The following is a 20500-nucleotide window of genomic DNA, read 5'->3' on the forward strand; positions in this document are numbered from 1 at the left end:
AGCACAGCACTGTGCATGGACTCCCGGTGCTGCCCTCCCAGAGGCTCTGAGTGAGCTGAGGCACCCCTTGGTGCTTTGGCTTCTCCTCTCCCACGAGGAACAGCACCAACTCCCTTTCCTGCTATCAAAGCTGATAAAAGCAAGCAACAAGAAGGACTTGTCTTTCTGACCATGTCAGCAAAGGGAAATGCTGGCAGCTGCCTTTGTTTCTACTCCTTTGTAGATGGTCCCTGCTGGGAGAAGGCAGGGCCAGGACCTTGGAGCCGTGCTCACCTCCCGTGTCTGCCAGCACAGCATCCCACAGTGTGGCTGCAGCTCTCCCCTTCCTAGGGACCTGAGCATTTCTGTGGGCTCAAACCCATTGCAGCTGGTTCTGTGTGCCAGCCACGTGCCTGCAGCAGGCAGCAAGCTCACAGCCCGAGTGCTGCCTGTGGGAGTGCTGAAACCTGGCAGCAAAGAGCACCAGGCACATAAAGACAGGGATGGTTTGGGTTTGGGGGTGGAGCCGAGAGCGGGGCCGTGGCTATGGCACGGCTTCTGGGGGAAAAGGGAGCGCTGGCTGGGCACAGGGCGGTGGTGGAGTTTCCGTAATAACATGGGAAAGATCAGAGGTGAAGAATGAATTGGCAAATGTGGACAGAAACAGCTGTCATGAATTTTTTTTTGTCTCACAGACACATGAATACATCACAGAACGTGTGTGCGTGCCCTTTTTTCCTCTGCAAACACTGATGGAGCATGCAACAGCAATCTTTCCCTGGCACACACATACACACACACACACACACACACACACACACACACACACACACACTCTCCCTCTAATCCCTTTCCTGCTTGTATGTCAGAGAAAGCTATTTCTGGAACGTGAAATCTAGGTCAAAAAGAAGGAGAAAATCTGAAGGGAGTGATAGCAGTCCCTCCCAAAGGCCGTTTGGGGTCAGCTGAGGCCGATGGGATTAGTGAGGGGCTGCAGTGGTGCTTCGCCCTTGGCTGAGTGATGGCTCCTGGCCTGGTGTGAGCTCCCTGTGCCTTCCCATTGCTGCTGCTTCCCCACACAGGAGAGAAGGCCATGACAGCCAAGAGGAGTGCAACAGAAATCTCCTGCCTACACAGAGCCCGGGATCACGGCACACAGAGGAGAAGGAGGAGGAAGATACACGACTTTCCCAGAAGCCGTGGAAACTCGTCCCACAGTGAGCCAGCCCTCGGTGGTGCAGGCACTTTGTCCTTCCTCCTAAGCATAGCCCTGCAGCCCCTGCAAGAGCATCAATGCCAGGGGACTGTGTGCCTTCCCTAGCACAGCCATGGGCCCTGAAGCCAGCTCTCTAATTTAGTCATAAACAGGGAAACAAAAGCAATACAAAGAAGACAGGAAGCAGGTGGGAGACAGAGGGCAGTTGTTCTGTCCTGACCTTTGGGAGTATCTCTCCCAGGTAGTGCTCTCCTGCCCAGCCTGGGCTTGGAAAAGTTCTGGTATATGGAAGGCACAAGGTACGCGCAGCCCTGGCCTCCCTGCAAGAGATCTGGACACAGGATAAGGAGCTGGACACCTGAGCTTTTCAGGAACAGGCTGCTGAATGCCAGGGTAGGATGTTGTGAGCAAGAGTGTTGTTACCAGATGGCACAAGGAAGACAGGGAAGAGCTTGAGCAGAACTGGCTTGGTGTGAGTTTTCCCTGCTGTATTTGCTTGCTCACCTCTGCTTTCCTGTTTCCCCTGGACATCAAATAGTCTGCTCTGCATTGCAAGCAGTCTATTAAACAAGGAATTCCCAGAGCTGCCTCTAATAAGCAGGAGCTGGGGCTGAGGAGCCCTTTGTGGTGCTGGGAGCGGGCGCGGCTGTCACTGCACGCCTGGCAATTAGAGGAATAGGTCTCACTGGGGCTTTTGAGTCTCCGGCTGTGCAAGGCACAAAGCTTTGTTTAAGGCTGATCAAGGGCAGCTCATCATCTGTCTCGCTGGCTGTCAAACGGGAGCTAATTGCCTTGTAATGTGCCGGTGACACAGGCATTAGTGGGAGGAACTGGCGTGGCAGGGGTGTGACAGCTGTCAGGGCTCTCCCCCGTGCTCCCCACACACCCCGCATGGAGCTTGCTGCCCCTCCTCCTGCCCTCTGACAGTGCCCGAATCCCTCTGCTTCAGCATCCAACCCCCACATGGCCTTCAAGGAACAAGAAGCCTGTGTTGGCCCCAGAACTGCTGCTGCTGGTGCATCTTTAGGATGTGTCCCTGCACAGACAAAAGCATGGTGGTCCCCATTGCTCTGGGCTGGTGCAGGGATGCTGGATGAAGGAAGGTGTCCTTGGGATGTGTCTAGGTCAGGGCTCTTAATGGTGTCATCCCAGAGCCCTGTGTGGAGCATGAGTGACCATTACACCTGCAGGTGACAGTGCACCCACTTTTCCCCGTGTGTCCAGCCTGATGCCACCAAGCTGCCACCTGCTGGTGGGAGGCCCCTCTCCTACACCACCAGGCACTTAGAGCCTCAGGGATGCACAGAAAAGGCCCTGGGGGTGCTGGTTGATAGCAGCTGAACATGAGCCAGGTGTGCCCAGGTGGGCAAGAGGCCAGTGACACCTGGCCTGTACCAGCCATGGTGTGGCAGCAGGACCAGGGCAGCGACTGTCCCCTGTGCTGGGCACTGGTGAGGCACCTCAAGTGCTGTGTCCATTTGGGCCCCTTGTGACAAGAAAGACATTGAGGGGCTGGAACGTATCCAGGGAAGGAAATGGAGCTGGGGAAGGAGCTGGAGCCCCAGAAGCAGCTGAGGAAGCTGAGGGACTCAGCCTGCAATAAAGGAGGCTCAAGGGGGGACCTCACTCTCTACAACTCCCTGAGAGGAGGGTGCAGCCAGGTGGGGGTCAGGCTCTTCTCCCACGTAACAAGTGGCAGGATGAGAGGAAATGGTCTCAAGATGCACCAGGGGAGGTTTAGATTGGATACTAGGGAAGGCTCTTAATGGAAAGGGTGCTCAGGCACTGGCACAGGCTGTCCAGGGCAGTGGTGCAGTCATCGTCTCTGGGAAGTGTTCAAAAAATTTGTGGATGTGGCACATGGGGACGTAAGTTTGTGGTGGCCTTGGCAGTGCTGAGTTAACAGTTGGACTTAATGATTCTAAAGGGCTTTTCCAATCAAAATAATTCCATGATTTGCAGGGGAACTGAGCTCAGATGGCTGATTAGAGGTGTGAGTGCTGTCCAGATGTGTCTCCTCCCTCCCACATCCTGTGCATGCACAACCACAGATGCTTCTCTCTGCTCCTCAATCCTCCCCCAAAACCTTTTCCCTCCCCAAGACCCAGCAGCCAATGTGAAGGGCTGAGGGATGCTCTGGGAACCAGCAGAACTGTGCTGGGTCATGTCAGAGAGAGGTGGCACCCAGGCATTTTGGAAGCCCCCTCTGTGCTGTGCCTGCTGCTGCTGCCCGGTGTCAGCCTGGACCTGTGGCAGCACCGAGCTCAGCAGCGCTGAGCCAGCAAGGAGAGGGCTGTGGGACAGGGGCAGCCAGGTGGGAGGAGTGTGGGACAGAATAGAGCAGAGAGGGTGGCAGGAAGGAGGGACACGGCTGAGCAAACAGCCCATCCCTCCTAGGGATGTCCTCCAGTTACTTCCTCATCCTGTGGACCTTGACTGGGATGGTTGTGCAGCTCAGACCACTGAAGGGAGATGTTCCATGCCCATATCCCTGGAGAGGATGGCCTGCAGCCAGGCAGGAAGGCTGCAGTGCCTCCTCCCCATTCCCCACTCTACCCAGAGCTGGGACGTGCTGTCTCCCACTGACAGCTCATCCCATCCCAATGCTGTAGCAGCTTTGCCCACAGCAGATGAGCTGAGGCTGCTCTGAACTCCCTTGGTGCCAGAGCTGGTGCTGAGAGGCCCCATCCTGCTGGGCCTGACCCTGGCCCCATGGGGATGGGATGGCTGCCTCCAAAGACAGCCCTGGGGAGGTTCTGCATTCCTCCTGCCTGCTCTGCCATCTGCCCTGCACCATGAACAGGCACCACCATGTTCAGGAACCAAGGTATCACCTTGGCTAACCAGTTCCCAAAATTATCCCCAGGATGGGACCTCTCAGCTCCTCACACCTTGTGCTACACCTGAGTCCCATCTGGAGCACTGGGACTGGCCAGAGCCAGGAAGGGCACAGGTTGCCTTGGAGAAAATGATGCAAAATGATGCAGATCAAGTGACTTGGAGCATCATGGAAATGCTACCATGGCTCAGCACAGGGATGCTGGGCTCTGGGGTTTAGGAAGGATTGTTGGTGCCTTGAAACTCAGTGCAAGATCTGTTTGTACCCCACAGCCAGGGATGTTGGGTTCTCTCTATGTGTCATCACAGAGTCACAGAATGGTTTGGGTTGCAAGGACCTTAAAGCTTATCCAGTCCCACCCCTCTCCTGGGCAGGAATACCTTGCTTTAGATCAGGTTGATCCAAGCCCTGTCCAACCTTGGATCAGCCTTGGACACTTCCAGGGATGAGGCAGGCCACAGCTGCTCTGGGCAACCTGTGCAAGCACCTCACTAACCTCTAAGACCTTCCTGGAGCCTTCTCTTTTCCAGGTTGAACATTCCCACCTCTCAGCCTATCTATAGAGCAGAGGGGCTCCAGCCCTTGGAGCATCATCTCCATAGCATCCTCTGGAGTTGCTCCAGCAGCTCCACATCCTTCTTGTGTTGAGGACCCCAGAGCTGGCGTCAGCTCTGCAGGAAGGGTCTCATGAGAGTAGAGTAGAGCAGGGGGAATCTCCTCCCTTGACCTGCTGGTCACCCCTCCTTTGACACAGCACCCAGAGCCCACCTGCCATTCCAGCACCCACATCCAGCTGCTGTCCATCCCCTCGGGTACACAGCAAGCCCTCACACGCCTCAAAAGTCATCGTCAGCCACGGCTGGGGATGCAGGTCGACAGCCCCAGGCAGTGACAGCCGTGTCCCCTGTCCCCGCCAGCCCCGCACGTCGCTGCACTCACTGCTGTTGGTGGGCAGGGTCCTGCTGCCGCTGAGGCTGCCCGTGGGCGGTGGGGAGATGGAGCGGACGGAGCCCGTGTCGTCCTCCTGGGAGCAGCCCGCCTGGATGGCGCGGAGGTAGCTGTGGCTCCGGGATCGGAAGTAGCTGGGCAGAGGCAGGTCCAGCACCTCCGCAGCCGCCGACTCGGCCTCGCTGTAGGTGGAGTCGCAGACGGGCTCGTACTGCTCCCCCAGCTCCGGCTCGGGTGCCTGCACGGGGACAGGGCAGTAGTCCCAGTCAGCCCCTGCCTGCGGCCGCCCTTCTTTTCCCTCCCCTTCCCTTCCCGTCCGTCCCGCTCTCGCCCTCCGGCCACTCCTGGAGGTCCCGGTCACGGCAGGGGGGACGGGAGGTACAGTGGTCAGGGGTCAGCGGTCAGTGCTGCTGGGCAGAGGATGCCCGGGGGTTCTCTGCTGAGAGAGGGAAGAGGGCCCCTTCTTGGGGGGGAGAGGGTCCCAGCTTGTCGAGTAGGGGACACTTACCAACGCAGTGCCTGTGAAACACCCCCAGTCCTGCTGCTGAGAGCACGTGTGGCCAAAATCCCAGTGCAGCCTCTGCCAGGGCCCCTGTCCCAGCACAGCTGGGATACCCCAGCCAGGGCACGCTTACTCCTCGGTGGGCAACACGGGGAGACAGCAGGGGAGAGCTGTGGGCTGGGGGACAGCCCCCACGCTTGCCTAGGGTAGGTCTCAGAATGCACCCCAGCCCCATCCCTGGTGAGGGCCAGGAGAGGGCTCGGCTATGGCCAGGGGTGAGCAGGGCAGGGGCAGCTCTCCCACTGCCCCCTCCCCCTTCCTCCCTCCTGCCCACAGCCCTGCCTTGCTCTCCCCTGGCAGCTGTTGGGCAAACTTGATCTTGGGAGAGGCTCAGCCAGGTCAAACCAGACCCAGCCCAGAGCAGACTGTTCTGAAATACAGGTGAGAGATGATGAGACTGGCCGTGTTGCCCACATCCATCTCTCCTGGCCCTTTCTTTCTCCTGGCACACAAGGATATTGTTTCTGCCCAGCATTGGCAACTGAGCTCCATGAGGTTTGGCTCAAGAAGTTAATCTGCTTTCCCCCTAAAACTGACAGTCCCTAAGCCCTTGCTGGGCCCGGGACTCAAGCTCTCCAGCAGCCTTGCAGTGCCTGGGTAAGGAGTGCTGTCTCCTCCTCCTCCTCTCTTCTCCTCCTGCTGCTGGCCTGGCATGGGCAGACCCCAGAGCCCACCTCACACCCTGCCAAGGTGTCCAGGCTGGCCTCAGAAAGCTCCGTGAGGAAGGATGAGAGAAACGCCAGCGGGACAATACCTGCTCTCCATGGGTAAATATCTGAGGGATAAGTGAGGGGGGTCCAAAGATCTGGAAGAAAGAGTTGGAGAAGGTTAAAGGCCAAGAACAGGGAGCCCCTCACACAGACAGTCACTGCACAGGGACTGAGCACAAGGGGAGCAGGGGGCTGTCCCCAGGGGCCACTGCTGCTGACACTTCAGTACAGACTGCAGAGCTCGTAAGATGCCAAGCGAGGCCACACAGGCCTCTCAGACAGTGGCACGGACACAGCAAAGCTCCACAGGACACCTCAACCATAGGAGAAGCTGCTGAGCATTCAGCCTGCTGTGTGTACCCACAAGAGACAGTGGGGACACCATGCTGGGACACCCCTCTGCACACAGGGGCAGCTGCACAAGGTGGCCGTGGCTCCCACTGAGCACCTCGGGGTAGCCCCAGCACTGGCCAGCACCTCACAGCCCACAGAGCTGTGGGCAGCCCAAGTGCTCCATGTGGGGGGAGCTGTCCTGCAGCCTGCAGGGCTGGCCTGGCCACCTCGCTGCTGTCTCCCCGTGCCAGAAGAAGCCACACAGAAGCTGTTCTGTCTCCCCAGCTGAGCAAAGCCACAGCACACACTTGGCATATGGACAGAGCCCTGACAGACACTGTGCTGCCCAGGGACATGGCTGCCTCCTCCTCCTCCTTCTCCTCCTCTCCACCCTTGGGGCTCTGCCTGGCACCATCTGCCCAGGATGACCCTCTCGGGGAGAATCCAGGTTCAAAGTGTGCCTGAGGGAAGAGGCTTGGCTCTGGGAATGGGCCTGGCCCTCTTGCCCATGGTGCGACTCGGCAGTATTGGGGACACCAGCTCTGTCCCCCTTGGTGTGACAGGGGGTGCTGACATGCACCTGTTGATCCCCAGACTGCAGGAGGAGCTGAGTGGGACCGAGCAGAGGGGACTTGTCTGTCAGAGCTGGGGGTGTTTCCATGTGGGAAGACACGAGGGTCTGGCTGGACACACAAGGAAGATGGTGGAGGTTGCACCAAAGTGAGGGCAGGGCAGGAACTGCCTCTGGCACTGGGATGGATGAGACCAGCAAGCACTGGCAGATGAACCAGCTTCATCCTGGATATCAACACATGCAGTTTGTGGGAGGCCTCTCAATCCTGACCAGCTGCAGCTGAGCTCTCTGGTTTTCAGGAGACAGTGGCAGAGTGCACATGATGGCAGCTGCCCCCTGTGTGAGCGGGCGCTGTGGCAGTCGGTGTGCCCTCAGCAATCCCAGTGCCACCAGCCTGGCTCTGGGCTGGCTGCCTCTGCAGCTCCTGGTACATCATGGACAGCTCCAAGACCCTCCTGATGTCTCCACGGGGGTGCTGCACTCAGCTCCTGGAAGCAGCTCTGGACATGGATAGATCACAGAGCCATGGTCTCCTGCAGAGACTTCAGCATGGACTGACACGCAAAGAACGAGGACATGGTGGTCCTGACCCCGCTGTGCACTGAGACAGCCAGCACATTGCTGCTGCTGCTGCTGCTGCTGCTGCTGCTGCTGCTGCTGCACAAGGGACAGGACTGACCACAGGGAACAGGAATGCCCAGCAACACCCCTGCTCCCCCAGCTCTCCTCCATGGGCTCCCACCGCTCTGGGACAGCAGGAGACTCCAGCCAAGGGGCTCAGAGCCCCCCACACCTGGATGGGAACACAGGCAGGACATGCCCTTGTCCCCCCTCCCCAGGGCTCCCGGTGCCCACCCCGCTGCTCTGGGCCCGCTGCACACACAGAGCAGTATGGGGGTGCTCCCCATGCAGACACACAGGAACAGATAGGACAGAGGCTGGGGTGACAGGGCTCGCTGGGCAAAGCTGTGGGGCCATCACTGCCCTGAGGTGGAAGGGCTGAGATGAGCACATGGGACCTCTGCAAAGGCTCATCCTGGCACCAGTTATCTCTGGCCTGGGAGGCAGCTCCAGAGCAATCCCAGCCCCAGGGAGCTCCAGAGCAATCCCACAACCATAGTGCGGGATGTTAGACCCATTTTGCATCAAGTGCATCCCAAATGCTGTGGCTGGGGCATGAGCCCACCTTGTGGCAAGGGATTTGCCACCCTCTGCAGGCATCTCACAGGCATCCTTGGCTTTGCCATGGTGCCCAGGGATATCCAAAAGCGACATCCCCAGCTGGCTGGCAGGACAGCCTCCCCAGCTGTGGGCTTCTTGTTCCTGGGTCCAGTCTGCTGCACGAGGGGTGAGGTCCTGAGCTGAGCAGGGTGATTGTCCCTGGTGACCCTGCAGGGTCCCAGGCTGGACACCACCAGGCAAGGTTGGCCCTGGCTCTGGACCAACCCAGTGGGCATGAGGAGCTTGCAGAGGGGTTGAACAGCCTTTCAGATGGTTCTGGGGGTGACACAGTGAGACCCTGCATCCAGAGCAGCCCTAAGCTTCCCCCAGTGCTGTGGGGCACCCTCTGGGTTACCATACATGAGGCAGAGGGATTTTGGCTGCACCAGCAGTGTGAGAGGAGGCAAAGCTGCAGGAAGGAGGTCTAATAGGAGTCCTGATTAAAGAGCTAGCCATGACACTGGTAAAGCTGCCAGGGAACAGCCTGTGCAGTTCCTGGAGCACAGCCAGTGCCTTGCTTTGAAGAGGGAAGAAGATGCTCCTTCTCCCCTGAGCTGGCCTCCTCCCTCACTGCCTGTGCCAGCTCAGTGGGTCAGCACTCCAGCACCTCACCTGGTTGATGCAGCTGGACTCGTTGGCACTGTCAGAGATCTGGTTGTATTCTTCCTCCCAGGTGGGGAACTTCGGAGGTAGGAGGATCTCGACAGAGTCCAGGCGGTCCAGGCTCCTGCCAGCAGAGAGAGGGTGTGAGGGCGTCCCCATGGCAGGGGCAGCACTTGGGCAGAGCCAGACCCCCCTGCCCACGGCCAGACGCCCCTGCCCACGGGCCCTCTGCCAGGCACAGGCACAGGCACAGGCACAGGCACGCCTGGCAGCACTGAGGTGATGCTGGGCACCGTGCCCACTGCTCAGCTGTGGAGAAGGCAGCTCTTCCTCACCCTGCCAGCCCCTGGCTGGGCATGGCACACAGGGAAAGCGTTGTGGGGTGCAGTGGAAGGACAGGTCCTGCTGCCCCAGCAATGCACTGCAGATGCCAAATTAGGCCAGCAGAGTCCCAGGGAGCATGTGGGATCTGTGCCAGCCTCCAGCCACAGCACTGCCTGTGCTGCTGGAAAAGGGGGGAGGTGAGAAATGACTTTTAATTTGTATTTTGTGGACTTTGCAATTGGAAACAACTGCAAGATACATATATTTACATCTATATAGATTATCTGGAAGTAGTCCAGTGGGAACCTAGGAATGATAATGCTGCATGAGCAGGAGATCAGTATTTCCAGTACAGCTTTGCTAGGAGAAACTGCCACTACATCCTAGGGCACAGCAGCAGGCTGTGCACAGAAGGAGAGCAGGGCTCTCACTGAACCTGACTGAGCCCAGACCGCAGCTGAGATCCAAGCACATGGGGGCAGGGAGGGATGGGGAAGGATGGGGCTCCCGTGGGGCTCTGTTCCACCCCAAGGCCCTGTGTGAAGGAGTCCTGGGCACAGGCTGGGTGCACACAGTGGGGGACATCGCCAGCCACAGTGGCCCAGGACAGCTGTGGGGCCTCTCCCTCTGGAATGGCCTGTGATCCCAACACAGGCCCTCATGGTGCTCCCTCCCCCATGTCTGCCAGGGCCGTGGGTACAGAGCTCCGATTGTCACCTGCCTGGAGACAGCAGAGCTGAGGGCACGGCAGGCCCTGTGCAGCATGTGAGCATCCCACAGGGACTCTGAGGTGTCCATCTCAGGGTGGGATGGGAGTGGGAAATTGTCCCTTCTGCCAGGGGAGATGGAGAAGACCCCTTGACACCCCTTGGAGTGTCTGGGGACCAAGGGCCAAGTGACACCCCTAGCCCTGGGCTCTCTGCTGACTGCCGGGTTTCCCTCATGCTGAGGTTTTTATCTGTGAGCTCACACCATGAGCCAGCCGCGTCCTGGGGGGGGCAGGGTCCCTGTGCCACTCCACCGGCCTTCATCCCGCCTGCCCACGAGGAAACCGAGTCACAGAGCGGCCAGCAGCCCTTGGAGGGGCAGGGACCCTCGCAGAGGGACGGCTCTGTGCTTTTCCCTGGCTCTGGCTGGCCCTGCGACCCGCCCCGTCCCAGCCCCAGCCCGGGGTCCCTCGGCTGCCGGGGCTCGGGGTTGCGTTGGGCGGCGGGGCCGGGCACCAGGTGGCGGCCGCGCTCCGCTCCAGCTCCGTCCGGGCCCCGGCCTCATCCCCGGTTTTATTCCCGGCTCCGTCCCAGGCTCTATTCCCGGCTCCAGCCCCAGTCCCGGCTACATTCTTGGCTCTATTCCTGGTTTCACCCCCAGCTCTATCCCCGGTTTCCGCTCTAGTCCCGGCTCTGTCCCTGGTTTCAGCCCTGGCTCTATCCCCGTTTCCGGCTCTAGTCCCAGCTCTATCCCCGGTTCCCGTTCTAGTCGCGGCTCTATCCCTGGTTTCAGCCCCGGCTCTATCCCCAGTTCCGGCTCTAGTCCCGGCTCTATCCCCGGTTCCGGCTCTAGTCCCAGCTCTATCCCCGGTTCCGGCTCCAGCCCCGGCTCTATGCCCAGCTCCAGTTCCGGCTCCGGCCCGGCCAGGGTCCCGCAGGGTCGGGTCCCCGCAGAGCCCCTGCCGGCCCAGCCCTGCTCGGAGCCCTCGCAGCCGCAGCCCCGCTGTCCCGACCCGCTGCGCTCCCCACAGCTTCCCCAGCACTGGCCCGGCTCTGGCTGAGCCCCAGCGCTCAGGGCAGGCCACATCCCGGTGGACATGCTGGATGGGCAGAAGGAGCCCCAGCCTCTCTATGTATTTTTCACCAGAGACTCCAGGACCCCACCCTGCTCCCCTGAGGTGAATGTGAAGGCTCGGCACAGGGATGGATCCAGAGCAGGTGTTTCCAGGGCTCTCCACAGATGATTTTGTCACCATCTCCCAGAAGAAATCAGCACCTGGTCCTGAGGCAAAGGCTCTGTGAGGTGTCCCCCCACTGCGTGCACCCCACTTCTCTCTGCCTGCTGAGCCTCAGCAATTCATCCTCAGCGGCTTCTGCTTCTCTCTGCCCCTCTGTACCACCCACAGCTGCCTGGGCTGCAGCACCCGAAGCACTGACAGCCCCCAGGTGCCTTGTCCTGTGATGTGGAGCAGGTGCTGAGGACACTGCACAGCATCACTGCCCAGCTCATGCAGAGCCCCTACTGCAGGACCAGCCTTTGGCCCAGCAAAGCTCCTGCTCTGTTCCCCTGGCTTTGTCTGTCTGGCTCAAACTAGTGTGGTTCTTCCTCCTTCAAAAACCTCTCATCTCTTCAGGATATCCTCCAGCCCAGTGTGCCACCTTTCTGTTCCAGAGGTGGAACACCTGGAACACCTGGACATCTCTGGAGCAGAGCAGCTCCAGGCACAGTCCCAGCAGGCCGAGTGTCCTCAGCCATGCTGGGTGAGCAGCTTCCATGGCCAAGGGGCCTCTTGGGATTGGGATCTCTGCATTCTCCTGCTTGGAGAGGAAATCCCCACAGCTCCATCAGAGGAGTGCTCTCCCTGTGGCTGAGGGGACAGGGACCTGAAGCAGCTCTTAACGCCAGGGCTACTGGGAATCATCAGGATGGGGTGCCACATCTTCTCCTTTCCTGCTGTCTCCTCATCTCTGTTAGAGCTGGGGTGCAGGAGCCCTGCTGGGCTCTGATGCCACACTGTGTGTGGTGCTGCAGCCCAAGGACTGCTCCAGGGGTGGCCCTGAGGGCCTGTGTAGGGCTCCCAGAGGAGCTCCAGCGTTACCTTTGTGTGGTGCTCTGCTCACTCAGGGACTGTTGGGTGGCCTTGAGGTAACTCTGCCTCCGAGCTGCAGTTTTCGGGGATGGTTTGGGGCTGGTTTCTGAGTCCTCGCTATCATCATCCCCCATGGCTTTGATGTAACTCCCGCTCCGCATGCGCCGGCACGGGATCTCGCTGTCCTTGTCCCGGGACAGCGTGCTGTTCCACTCCCCGTGAGGCACCTGCAGGAGGAATGGGAGCATGAGCAGATGTGAGGAAGGGCACAGGCCCACGATCCTGGGACCAGCAGGATCGTGGGGCGCTGGGAGATTGTTGTACTTCTGCTGTGGTGTAGTGGGAATAAGCAACACAATTCCTTCACAACCCTCCCTTACCGGTACATGCCAGGCAGCCCTTGCTTTGGTGGCCTCTGTTTTAGCACATCACAGCCATTCCCTGCTGCTGGACACCTCCATCCCAGACATGCTCACACAGCCAGGACAAGCTGCACAATGCCAGGCATAACAGGGGGAGGAGGGGACAGTCTCACTGGGCCTGTGTGGGGCACTGGGACGGGACTGGACCCTGGTGTTCATCACACAGACCACGTCACTGAACATAAAAGTGCTGCTGTGGAGCAGGGCTTGGGGCTCAGAGCCCAGACCTTCATGGGGTCTTTAAGGTTTTGAGTTGAATGTGACTCTGAGTGGCTGAAATTACTTTCTGAAACCAAGTCAGGCTCTCACAAGTCCCTCTAGAGCAGCTTGGGCACACAGACCTTGTGCTGTTCTCTCTGCAGAGAGATGAGCAGCACTTTGGGCATGAAAAGCACTTCTAACCTCAGCAAGATGACAACTCCACAATTAATTTAAGGCAGACACAGTCTCTTGTTCCCTCACTGGACACGAGTGAGCTGTTGGTCCCACGGGAGGCCTGAAGCACTGAGCAGCCACAGTAGCCACCACCCTGCCTGCCCATCCTGTGCAGGGTTTGTGGGGGGGACCAGAAGCAGAGCCAAGGTGCCCAGGACTGACAAGGACGAGCCACATGTGCTGTGGGACAAGTCAGGAGAAAGATGAGGAAGCCCAGGTTTCCAGGAGCAAGCCTTGGCTTTGTGACTCACTTGGATTGCTACTGGCCTTTGTCCTGCCCTTGAGGACGTCACCACGGAGCGGCCAGGCCACACGTGAGGATGCAGCAATGTCCATGCCATGCCAGTGCCAGGGCAGCCCAGGGCCACCCAGACTGGGGCAGCAGCTGGGATGCCATGGGGAGCAGTGCCAGCTCTTGTGCTGAGCACAGCTCGTGCTGACGAGAGAGTCCACCTTGGCTTTGCTGGATGGAGCTGCTGGACCTGCTCCGCTGCCCGGGGAGCCGTGGGCTGAGCAGCCGTAGCTCACGCAGTGCTCTGGGGATGCAGGGCTGTGCTGCAGCTGTGAGGAGCCAGCCCTGCAGTGCCTGCTGCCATCCCTGCTCCCAGCAGGGCTTCCATGGGAGCCAGAGCCAGTCCAAGGCTGTGTCTGATGCTGCTGGGTTGGAGCACCTCCAGGTGAGGTTCAGATCTGCAGGCTGCAGGCTGTGTCCAGGTGCAGGCTCAATACCCAGCCCACAGCTGAGGGCTGCCTGAAAGAGCAGGGACTCAGCTCGTGTCCTGCCAGCCTGCTCTGTGTGCCCACTCTGGAACAGATCCCAGACCACCCCTGGGGCTGCTTTGGGGACAGGAGTGCACCCATCACCCAGCACCCACGTTCCTGGGGGCGTGGAACAGAGCCAGGGCTGATCCAGGTGTGTGAGATCCAGCTGGGACCCAAGTAGAGCGAGTCTCCCACATGAGGCACACACACACTAGCCAGGCCTCCCTGGGCCCATTGCTGCTGGTGTGGATTCTCCCAGCTCTTTCCATTCTGCTCCTGCCATCTTTATGCTTGGCCATGGCTCCCAGGCCAAGCTCACACCACTGCCCAGCTCAGGGGCTGTGGCTGTCATCTGTCAGGTCCTGATAAATGCAAGAGCTGAGAACCCTTTCCCTGCTGGGTGGGAATGCCGCCCCTGTCTGTACCGGTGGCCTTGGGGCCAGGAGGGACCCTGCTGGCTCCAGCTGAGTCCTGCCACTGGGAGGATCCCACGGGTCACTGGGATGCCTGGCTCTGACCCTTTCCAGGGGAGACAAGGACCCTGAGAATCACTTTTATATTGATCACCTTGGTGTCAGCTCTGACTGGAGACTGCATTTGGCTGCCTGTCTTCTCCTCAGGCTGAGCTGCAGCTCCTGCCTGTGGGGTCTGGGCCAGCATGGGGCTGGAGAGGGCAGGAAGGGCTGCCTGCAGCCTCTGGCAGAGGAGTGCAGGGCCAGCCAGCAGCCAAGTGTGTCATGCAGGACAGGAACTGCCTGGCTGTCCCTGTGCAGGGCCAGCGCTGGATGGTGTGGGGCAGTGAGGGGTGCTGAGCCCAGTCCAGGACAAGTGGGGGTTTTCAGACATCTGAAAGCCTGCAGCTGCTCTGCTGCCACTGCTTGAGGGCATGGGCTGGGGGCTGCTTAGTTCTGCCATGGCTGCTGCGTTTGCCCTCTGGCCTTGGGCTCCCTGGGCACGGCAGCACAAAGACAGTTCCAGGGCGTGTCTCTCTGCTGGTGCAGCCCCAGCACTGCCTGCCCCACTGGGACCTTCCCTCTCCCAGGAACAGTCTCCCTGGGGCATCACGACAGTGCCTGGCCCTCACCAAGTTGCCTTTAATCCTGCTTTCCCTGCCTCTCCTCTGCTCTGTGCCTTGGCAAGGCAGCACGACACAGAGCTGCTCTCAAGGTGCTCTGCATTCCAGCTCAGCAGTCAAGGGAAGGAAGGTGCTTGGGAGGACACCCCTGAATCCACTGCCCCACTTCGGAGCATGTCCCACCTCTGCCTGCACAGGGGCCACTGGGACTGGGACAGAGAGCAGGACAAGTGTTTCCTAAGTGTCACACCTGCAGAGACAAGCAGGTGCCCTCGGGACCCTGCAAAAGCAGTGCAGGTCCTTTGGGTGCTGTTTGGGGTCCTCTGGGCCGCTTCTCTGCAGGAGGATGTGAAGAGCCTGTCCCACAGTCCGCAGCTCTGTGGTCAAGGACAGAACTGACAGTGGCCAGTGCAGCCCCTCGATGGCAGCAGAGCTCCTGGCAAGTGACATCCAGGGCTCTGAGCACAGACTGTGTGTCATGCCCAAGTGGGCATGAGGGCACCCAGGCCAGGCACAGAGCAGCTCCTCACAGGTGGTGAGGCCCTGCTGCCCTTCCTGCTGCTCTCCCAGGCGCAGCCTTGGCTCTGCCTGTTGTGCTTTGGGTACTGTGGAAGGAGGGAGAGAAGAGGATGCCCAGGTCCAGAGACTTTATGGGGACTTTGGGGCTGCAGGATGTGGGTCCTTCCTTGTGCCCAGTTGTGGTCCATGTGGTGCCATGTGGTGCAGGGGTGTGGGATCCAGGCATGTGTCCACCTCTGGAGCTGGGCTCCACTGCTGCCACTTCACTGCACTGTCACCAGGTGCTGCACAGTCCCCAGCCACCAGCACCGTCTGCCTCTGCTACTCTCCTGCCATGAGCTGAGCGTGCAGGGAAAAGGGAAGGGCCATGGTGAGGTTTCCCTAGGGGCATCCTCCAGTCCTTGGAGCCCTAACAGAGCAGGGAGGGAGGGAAGGGAAAGCTCCACTGCTGGGCTCTGGCAGGAGCTGCAGCGCTCCCTCCACTCAGGGCATGTCAGGGGGAAGAGACTCGAGGAGCAAACAGGGTTTCCATCACACAAGTGCCAGCTCTGCCATGCACACATGGACATGCAGCACAGGAAGGCCTGCTGAGCACTGCAGGGCTGCACGGGCCATGCACAGGCTGCACTGCTGCAGGCACAGCACTGCTCCCTCGGCGGCCGTGCCCCTTCTGCTGTCCCATGGGCTCAGTCACATCCTCGAGAAGCAAGCTGCAGCCAGGCTGTCCCTCTGGCAGGGCACCCTCTGAGAAGGACCTGGGCTGTGTTCCTGCTCCATGGCAGCTCGGTGGGGCTGGTGTGAGGCAGTCAGCGTTGTGGAGTGGCTGGCACTGATCAGGCCACCCACTCTGGATTATGAATTATTTTCAGGGCTCCTGGGGGTTAAGGAAGCTCTGGGAATGGTCTGGCTCTAGGTGGGATTGGGGAGGCTGGTCTGGATGATGCATCAGGTTAATGGTGACTGTCCCCTCTAAGCCATCACAGTGCCCATCCCTTTGGTGCTATCTGTGGATCCACAGCTCCTGCTCACTCCTGCCTGGGGCATCTCCCACTCCAAGGAGCTTCTCTGCCTCTTTTTCATATTCTCACCTACATATGGGGCCCATGGGGACAGGGCATGGGGAGCACAGCCTCCCTCCTTGGAGACTGTGCTCTAAGGATGGAGATGTGTCATCCTAGGGACTGATCTGAGAGACCCCTACCCTGATGGGACAGGGCTGGACCTGGGGCTGGGTGATCACTAGCTACAACATCTGGGTGTGGATGTTTCCAGGGCTTGGAAACATCACATGGACCCCCAATAGTTGCTGATGAATCCCCAAAATACCCAGACCTTTCAAATGGGGCAGGAGAGGTGAATAGCCTTGGGGGCTGGGCTGTCCTGTTTGTCCCCATCCCACTCCTGCCCTCCTTCATGTCCCTGCACCTCTGGCGCCCACTGGGCATTTCTGCCTGGCAGCAGCCCCCTCTGCAGCAGGGCAAGGCCCCCGTGTCCCCCAGGCACTGGGAAAGCAGATCCTTGCTGTTCCTCCCCCTGGCACACGGAGGGAGTGGGCTCACTCTGTCCCCAGGTGTGACAGGGGACATGTGACCTTGCAAAAGCACATTCCCCACACACAGCCTCCACAGGTGACTTCTCCATTGCCTCTCCTCTGCCAAGGAGGGGCTGGGATACAATGACCCCATCCTCCCGTGAGGTGCCTGAGCCCTGTGTCCTGATCTTTGATTCTGACACTGGACACCTGGGGACAAGGTGAGCCCAAGCACCTGTGCCCTGTTAGCTTGTAGGGGCACCAGGCATTGTGTTTTTGAGACTGAGTGCCTGGGGTCTTGGTTCTGGTGGTGAACTGCTGGTGAACCAAGCACAGGGCTTGCCCCAGTCACTGGGGATGTTGGTCACACCCTGGTGTCCCCTGTGCCCCTCCTGCCATGCCAGTCATGGCTGTTGGCTGCTCCCTGCCTGCTCCAATTCCGGTGGTGCAGGTTGAGTCCCTGGCCAGTGGTCCCAGGAGGATCAGAGCAGGAGGGAACTGGGCAAAAGCTCCTGCTCAAAACAAGATCCCTACCTGGGCGCTGCCTGCGTCGGTCGGCCCGGGGCTGAGGGGCTGGTCCCAGCTCTGCGGGGCAGCCGTGTCCTCCCAGCCGAGCGGTGGGGCTGCCCAGCTGCTGGCCAGGCCCGTGCCACCCAGCTGTGCCCACAGCCCTGCGTCAGGCTGTCGAGAAACGGAGGCTCATTACATGGGGGGAAGGAGCAGGACAGCCTTGCACTCCAGAGCCCAGGGGCTGTCGGGGCTGCCTGCTGGGCTCGGTGCTGCAGCCTGAGGGAACAGGGACCTTGGAGAACTTGGCTGCAGATCTTTAACCTCAAAATGCTTAAACAGGAAGGAGCAGGGGGAAAGAAAAAGAAACCAGGCCAAGATAATTTTCCCTGGTGGTGTTCCTGATGCAGTCAGTTCAGTCCCTTGGAAATTTGATTTGCAACCATGGCCAGTGAGGTATTGGAAACTGAGTGTGCTTCAATAATTAATCAGTTTTTAAAGCCTCTAACCAGGCTGGGCACAGCCAGTGAAGCCCCTGGCACCTCTGCATTAAAAGGATGCTAGAGATTTACATGCACAAACTGGTCCCCTCCTCCCCCATCCAGGCCTGGCTTATTTGTCTTCATTCCTCTCTCTAGGGCACAACCAGGTTCACGCCGCTCCAGCGCCACTTTTGGAGTCTGCCGCAGGCCTGGAGCTGTAGGTGCCAGGGTTCCAAACCAGCATCAGCCATGCAGGCCATGCAAGCGGGGCTGGCTCTGCCCCGCTGCCCCAGCCTGGCCCCGCGGGTGAGCAGCGCGGGGGCTGCAGCTCCTACCAGTGCTCCGGGGAAGCTGGGCAGAGCGGGGCTGACCGGGCACGCTGGCACATCCTTGCGATGCGTGGAGATAAGGGGGGAGCGTTAGTTAGCGCTGCTGACCTTCAGCCCGTGGCACAGGAGGCTCTGTGGGGGCCTGGGGGCTGTATCCAGTGAGACGTGGCCCCTCAGCATTCCCGGCCATGTGGGCACTCAGGGAAACAGCCACATGGGGCAGCTACGTCCCCACCTGCCCAGGAGTGTCCCCCAGCACCTGCAGGGCCTGGGCAGGCAGAGGCAACACGTGGGAGGCCTGCAGGAAATGGGGTCACACCGAGCAGAGGAGGTGGGGTGGCATGTCACCTCCACAGGGACTGGGGGTGCTGAGACCGTGCTGCAGCCATGGGAGATGGACCCCAGCAGCACCAGTGTCCCCACAGGAGGAGTAGGGGCTTGTTCCCAGGGTCCTCCCCAGCCCTCTCCTGCCAGTGTGACCTGAGGTGGCAGCTGAACCATCTGGAGATGCTTATAAGGCCACACGGGTGCCCGAGATGATGTCCCCGAACTCTTGTGCTCTCCTTGCACGGAGCACCCCGTATTCCCCCACGGCACCCACCTGCAGGTAGTGGTAGGCCAGGTCCTGGTGGCAGGACTTGGATTTGAGCAAGGCTTTGTCGATGGTGGCGGAGGCCTTCTGGCACACCTCCCGGGCATGGCTGAGTGTCAGCGTGGACCAGGAGCCCCGCTTGATGTAGTTGGAGTCGTTGTTGATGGGGATATTGGTGCAAGGGGTGACCTTGAGGTCATTATTGCTCTTGGAGGATTTCAGCATGTGCTCGCTGATGGTGTTGTAGGCGTGCATGAAGTACTTTGGCTGGCTGTGGTCGGGCTGCCGGCCCAGCGTCATCAGCCCCATGGGGTTGCGGTAGCTGCAGGTGTCGCTGTCCAGGTTGTCATCGGAGCTCCACCAGCCCGAGATATTGGACCTGGTCCTGCGCTTGGGCTCGGAGGTCTTTGCCCGGTCCTTGCTCTTGCTCCTCCGGTTTTGCTTGGCATCATCTGCTCCCTTCTTCCCGTTCACGTTGCCCTTGGCGGGACCCTCCAGGGACTGGGACTTGGCGAAGAGCTTCTGCACGGAGTGCACCAGGTGCCGGATGCGGCCCGGGCTCTCGCTCCGGTGCTTCGCGTCGCTCCGCTGGAACTGCAGTGTGCTGAAGCCATCCCTGTGGATGGGCAGCTGCTTCTCAAACTGGTCGAGGAGGTTGGCAGGCAGGCGGTTGATCTTTGTGGCTTGGGCATGGCTCGGAAAAGGGTTGTCATCCGGGACCTCGAAGTGGGAGTTGTAATGGATGCGAGGGAAAGTGCTGCTGTTGGAGATCTGGTTGTTGAGCGGCAGGAGACAGTCGCTGTGCACGGTGTTCTGGGCCGGGAATCGGGGATCCATGGTGAAGGAGTCGGTGGGGCTGAGGAGATAAGGGTTCCTGTCCTGGGGGGCATAAAGAGAGTCTTGAGGGGAGTCCAGGTTTTCGGAGAGATGGCGGCTTCTGTTGTCTCCTAAGCCCTTCATGGTCCCAGTGCTTTCTAGACCATGGCTCAGGGACGGTGTGGCAGAGCCCTCGCAGACCTCCCTGCAGCTGGAGAAAGAGACCACATGCTGAGAGCCTACTTGGAACCCTCTGGCAGCCCACTCCTCAGTGGGGGCACATCCCTGTCCCCCTCTGAAAGCAAATGCCACCACGGCTAAGGGACAAAGGAGAGAACCAGGACGGCAGAGGCAGGAGGGGAGGAGAAGGGCTGTGAGCCCAGGGGCTGGAGGGAGCAGGGCCCAGCAGAGGAGGGGCAGGATTCACGTTCCCACTGCAGCTGCAGCACTCGTGTGCCTCAGTGCCCAGCCACAGGCTGCTCAACAACACTGCTGCTGCTGCTCTGGTGCTGCATGTGGGATTTAACAGCATGACAGAGGCACTGCCAGCAGGTTCCTGCTCTGTCCCATCTGCCTGGGGAGCTGGAGGAAAGCCTGCTGTCAAAGCCCAGCAGGTCCTGCTGAGCCCAGGCAGTCTGGAGCTGAGCACCCCAGCTTTGCAGGGTGCCTGGTGTTCCTGAGGTGATGGATCCCAGGGCTGGCACAGCTCCCACAGCTGTGCTAATGTGACACGATGGCAAACACCTCCTCTCCAGCTGCCTTCCTGGCAGGTTCTGCCCTGGAGCACAATGTGTCAGTAGCTCCATAAGAGCTGAGGTGTTTCTGAGCACTCAGAGCCTGACCTGAGAAGCTGTTGACTGTTCAGACAATGATTTCTGCTGGGCTGCACCACTCCTGGGGAGCTGTGTCACCTGTGCCACCCTC

At 59.9% G+C, this 20500-nt stretch overlaps 1 protein-coding gene across 5 annotated transcripts in view; it reads right to left on the reverse strand.

Annotated features, from left to right (window-relative positions):
- The window catches only part of DLGAP4 (DLG associated protein 4), a 61312-nt gene extending 41592 nt beyond the window's left edge, over positions 1-19720 (reverse strand). The window contains exons 1-6 of one of the 5 annotated variants that reach the window (XM_041490454.1): positions 18770-19720; positions 17385-17531; positions 12116-12333; positions 8995-9109; positions 6299-6349; positions 4977-5220 (exon numbers count right to left, since the gene is read on the reverse strand). In XM_041490454.1, coding sequence (XP_041346388.1) covers positions 4977-5220; positions 6299-6349; positions 8995-9109; positions 12116-12333; positions 17385-17531; positions 18770-19720 — 1726 coding nt within the window. Of the gene's footprint in view, positions 1-4973; positions 5221-6298; positions 6350-8994; positions 9110-12115; positions 12334-17384; positions 17532-18174; positions 18229-18769 lie in introns of all 5 variants that reach the window. The other 4 variants (XM_041490453.1, XM_041490455.1, XM_041490456.1 and 1 more) reach the window with 4 other exon arrangements.
- Between the last annotated feature and the right edge of the window lie 780 nt (positions 19721-20500).

The sequence above is a fragment of the Pyrgilauda ruficollis genome, unplaced genomic scaffold (genome assembly GCF_017590135.1).
Source record: "Pyrgilauda ruficollis isolate IOZ18807 unplaced genomic scaffold, ASM1759013v1 scaffold123, whole genome shotgun sequence".
Taxonomy (NCBI): domain Eukaryota; kingdom Metazoa; phylum Chordata; class Aves; order Passeriformes; family Passeridae; genus Pyrgilauda; species Pyrgilauda ruficollis.